The sequence below is a fragment of the Arachis duranensis genome, chromosome 4, assembly GCF_000817695.3.
Source record: "Arachis duranensis cultivar V14167 chromosome 4, aradu.V14167.gnm2.J7QH, whole genome shotgun sequence".
NCBI classification, from domain to species: Eukaryota; Viridiplantae; Streptophyta; class Magnoliopsida; order Fabales; family Fabaceae; genus Arachis; species Arachis duranensis.
In genome coordinates, this window is record NC_029775.3 from 101,193,785 (window position 1) to 101,198,634 (window position 4,850).

The 4,850-nt window shown below is 34.6% G+C and overlaps 1 protein-coding gene across 1 annotated transcript; it reads right to left on the reverse strand.

Moving 5' to 3' along the window:
• Positions 1 to 870: 870 nt before the first annotated feature.
• LOC107485263 (serine/threonine-protein phosphatase 7 long form homolog) lies at positions 871 to 1,565 on the reverse strand. The gene is made up of 2 exons (XM_016105777.1): positions 1,533 to 1,565; positions 871 to 1,419 (listed from the first exon to the last, which is right to left on the reverse strand). The coding sequence occupies exons 1-2, from the start codon at positions 1,563 to 1,565 to the stop codon at positions 871 to 873; spliced, it is 582 nt and encodes a 193-aa protein (XP_015961263.1).
• Between the last annotated feature and the right edge of the window lie 3,285 nt (positions 1,566 to 4,850).

Consider the following 4,850-nt stretch of genomic DNA (forward strand, 5'->3'; position numbering starts at 1 on the left):
TTGTTGATCTTGCGCGACGGAGGTGCGACCATGGAAATTTTCAGGTGGAGCGACTTCCATGTCGCCATGCTATTGCATGTTGTGCTAACCAGCGACTGGATTGACAGGTGTATGTCAGCGATGTATACAAGATGTCAGAGATTTGGAAGGTCTACAGAGTTGAGTTTGTCCCGTTGGGCAACACGGAGACATGGCCTAATTACCCGGGACTGACGATGGTCACGAATCCTGCCTTGGGACGAAAGTCAAAAGATTATCCCAAATCGACTTACTATCTGAATGAAATAGATTCACGGAAAATGCGTGGTCCCCGGGTATGCCGTCTTTCCAGGAGACAGGATTATAGTCACAGTAGATGTTCTCAATGTGTCACAGACATCAAGGTGTGCGTGTAGTTCAACAAGAATGATAATGCCAACATACGGCCTCCAGACAAACTGCAAAATGTTCTGAGGGGCATTAGATTATTAATAATACTGTAAATTATAACATAAAACCTCAAAATTCATACTCACCTCTTCCATAAATTCGATTGTGTGCCTAATAGACGCCAGACTCATAGGCATCTATTTTCGGGTCCATGGATGATGACTCCATCTACAACACAGAACATTATTCACATAGTTTGAATTACATCTTCCTAGTAAACAATAAATAACATACAAGTTAAATTCTAATAAAATAATGATGGTTACTTGCGTGCCATCGGTATTTTAACCGGTGCAAGCTGGTGTCGGGGAAAGGGCGCAGCCACGACATACGCTCTCATGCCCAAGCAAACAACAAATTAAGTGGGCCATCCATCTCTTTGCAATCGTACCATGATGCACGACACAGTGACCTATAAAGGTGCGCGAGACAAGTTGACCCCTAGCTATTATTGCCAATTTGATCGAAATTCTGGAGCAATGGTAGATATTTCGCGTGGGCATATGTCGTCGACTTATCCGCGAAGAGGGTGGTACTCAGCAGACAGAAGATGTGACACCTAACATAGCGTATAACAGACTCCCATGTGTCCAAAGACTGTGTGTCTCTAATATGGCGAACCCATGAAAGATTTATGTAACTCTTGGAGGAACTGTTCGCTTGGGGTTTGCTGCCGAATATCGCGAAACTCTGGGTGACCAAGAAGTCGTGACTACTATCAATCCAATCACTCACAACCTCTTTGTCGATCGGTAGGCCAAATATGTGTAACACGTCCTCCATTGTCACTATAACCTCACCCACTGGCATTACAAACATATGTGTCTCCGGCCGCCACCTTTCCACAAGAGCATATAGCAACGCAAAATGTCTTCTGATCACTTCAACTTTCGAGAGCTGGTAGAATCTGGTGGTTTGTAAGGCTTGGTCAATCGCCGGATGCCACGTCTCTGGCTGGTCAAGCTTAAGGGGCAGAAGATTCCTATTAGCCTGGTGCAAAAGAAATTAATTTAATAAATAGCAAAAAGAATAAATTAATAACATCTTTTAACAAAAATTAAAATAAATAATAATAACAAAAATCCGAATTTCTTATTATTCACATTTATATTCTTTATTAGTTTCACTATATACATCATTTTATTAATTAAAACAAAAAATAAAATAAAAATAATATTAAAACACAAAACAACATATAATTATATATTATTCATTAGCAAAATATATGTTTATAATCATATTGACTATTAATTTTAATAAATACCAATTACAATAAAGTACTGATATTAAAATAAAAAATAAAATAAAAAACAACATAAAATTCGAATTTTATGTATAAATGTTTTATTATTTTTTTAATTTAATCATTAAAATTTACACTACATAACAACAACCACAATATTATAACAAAAAATTTTAAAAAAATATGTGTCTTATTTATTAATTTAAAAATTAACAAAAAAATATATACATACTAACAACACAAGAATAGTAAAAAAAACAGCATAAGATTAATTTCGAAAAAAAAATATTAATTATATTATTTATTTATATTAATATTTAATAGTACATTTAGAGTAATATTATCCAAATAAATAATAACAAACTATTAAACTAATATTAATCAAGTAAATACTAATAAATTAATCAAAATAACAAACTTATATAATTAAGATGTCCCAAATAATTGATAACATAATTTTCAGGAGACGTATAATTACGTACCATTTTAAATGTTCTAATATTACTCTCAACCCTAAAACTAATTTATCACTCTCAACCCAATGAATGGAACCAACTGAATATGAAATGAAATGAAATACTCTATTTAAGCTTTCTCTCTCAATTATGGAATGAAACGAAGATGAAGCCCAAAGTCCCACCACTCTTTTATACACTTGCGGCCAAGGTTTTAAGAACCGGATCGGTCATCAAACCGCTCTAGTCACTGGTTCACTGGTTTATTAGTCTAACCGGTCTAACCGATAGTTCAACCGCAAAAATCGTTTTAGAATAAAATAATAAATAAATTATAATTAAACACCCTAAAATATAATTATAATCTAATATAAATCTTAAAAGATCAAAAAGTACATCAGCAACCGTAAAACAGCAACACCAGTATATTATCAAACAGCAACAATGAAATAGCAACACATTATAAAACACTAAAACAGCAACACCAGTACATTAGCAACATCATTCAGCAAGGCAGTGATGACACTAAACTAAAAACTAAAAACAGCAAAATCAGTACATTATACTACATATCAAAAGTTCAAAACAGAGCATTCAGTAACCAAGCATTAGCATTAGCAAGGAAGTGATGACACTAAATTAAACAGAGCATTACCAAGGCAGTGATGAGTGATGACACTAAATTAAACACTACAGTACATTATACAACATATCAAAGGTTCAAAATAGAGCATTCAGTAACCAAGCATTAGTATTAGCAAGGCAGTGATGACACTAAATTAACCAGACCATTAGCAAGGAAGTGATGTCACTAAATTAAACACTAAAAATAACAAAATCAGTACATTATACAACATATCAAAAGTTCAAAACAGAGCATTCAGTAACCAAGCATTAGCATTAGCATTAGCAAGGCAATGATGACACTAAATTAAATGAACATTGTTTTCTCGTAGCAAGTCAGATATGACCATTAGCATCTGAGCTACCAATTGTTTGAACTCATTTCTTGAACACGAGGTATTTTGAACAAGACCCAAGCACAAAGTAAATGTGCAACCAGAGACAGATACTTCATGTAAGCAATCAACAGATTGTAATAGAAATTTTTAAAGGTACAATATGATTATTGTTGTTTCCAATAGAGTTCTAGTATGAGAAAAGAAAGATATGATTTCTGCTAAATCAGAGATATCCATAGACTCAAGTCTGCAGGTTCCATTAATAAAAATTGAACAGATATTATTTGTTGGTAAAGCTCCTTCTATGGTTGGCTCATAACTATCAGGTTCTGGAAACATTACTTCTTGCTTCAAGATTTCAGGATGCCAGCAATCAACATCTTCAGAGATACCAGAAACCAAATAGTCATTAAAAAATAACATGAAAACAGCAAAAACATGAAAAACAGCAACTCAGAAAACAAATAGCACAAGAAAATAATTGCAATAATCAAGAACAATAGCAATGAACAAACATCACCAATCAAAACCATCAAGAACAAACAGCAAAATCAGCAACAACAATAAACACAACACTGAACAATTAAATAAAAAAAATACATCTGAACAACAAAAACAGTTCCATAATTACTGTAAAATAAAATAATCTAAATTGCTAATAATAAAAAAACCTAAGAAAATCATTACTAAGAAAAAAAACCTAAGAAAACTAAAAACAGATAAGCAAGAAATCTAAGAAAACTCAAAACAGATAAGCAAGAAATTACTTAAAAAAATTAAAAAACCATGAACAACAGAGATTCAGCATTTCAGATGAGAGAGAGGGAGCTCAAATCAGGGCTGAGCACTGGCATAAGCTCAGCCAAAACAGAGGCCGAAGCGTGGTGATAACAGTAGGCTGGAGCAAAAACAAGGGCTTGAGGCAAGTGATGAGCGGATAATTCATACGCTTTTTGGCATTGTTTTTAGTATATTTTTAGTATGTTTTAGTTAGTTTTTATTATATTTTTATTAGTTTTTAGTTAAAATTTACTTTTCTGGACCTTACTATGAATTTGTGTGTTTTTCTGTGATTTCAGATATTTTCTTGCTGGAATTGAGGGACCTGAGCAAAAATCTGATTCAGAGACTGAAAAGGACTGCAGATGCTGTTGGATTCTGACCTCCCTGCACTCGAAGTGAATTTTCTGGAGCTACAGAAGCCCAATTGGCGCGCTCTCAATGACGTTGGAAAGTAGACATCCTGGGCTTTCCAGCAATATATAATAGTTCATACTTTTTCCAAGATTTTATGGCCCAAACCGGCGTTCCAAATCAGCTCAAAACTGCCTGGCGTTAAACGCCGGAACTGGCACAAGAATGGGAGTTAAACGCCCAAACTGGCACAAAAACTGGCGTTTAACTCCAAGAAAAGTCTCTACACATGAAAGCTTCAATGCTCAGCCCAAGCACACACCAAGTGGGTCCGGAAGTGGATTTTTATGTCATTTACTCATTTCTGTAAACCCTAGGCTACTAGTTCTCTACAAATAGGACCTTTTTGCTATTGTATTTTCATTGGGGGATCTTAGATCATCTTTAGATCTTTGAATCTTTTGATCACGTTCTGGGGGCTGGCCTCACGGCCATGCCTAGACCTTGTTCTTATGTATTTTCAACGGTGGAGTTTCTACACACCATAGATTAAGGTGTGGAGCTCTGCTGTACCTCGAGTATTAATGCAATTACTATTGTTCTTCTATTCAATTCAGCTTGTTCTTA

What these genes read in the sequence shown, in the direction of transcription:
- LOC107485263 (XM_016105777.1), bottom strand. Translation starts at nt 1,565, where the DNA reads ATGTATATAGTGAAACTAATAAAGAATATAAAT. An exon ending in AACTAATAAAGAATATAAAT is followed by an intron (nt 1,420 to 1,532) that starts GTGAATAATAAG and finishes CTTTTGCACCAG; the next exon opens with GCTAATAGGAATCTTCTGCC.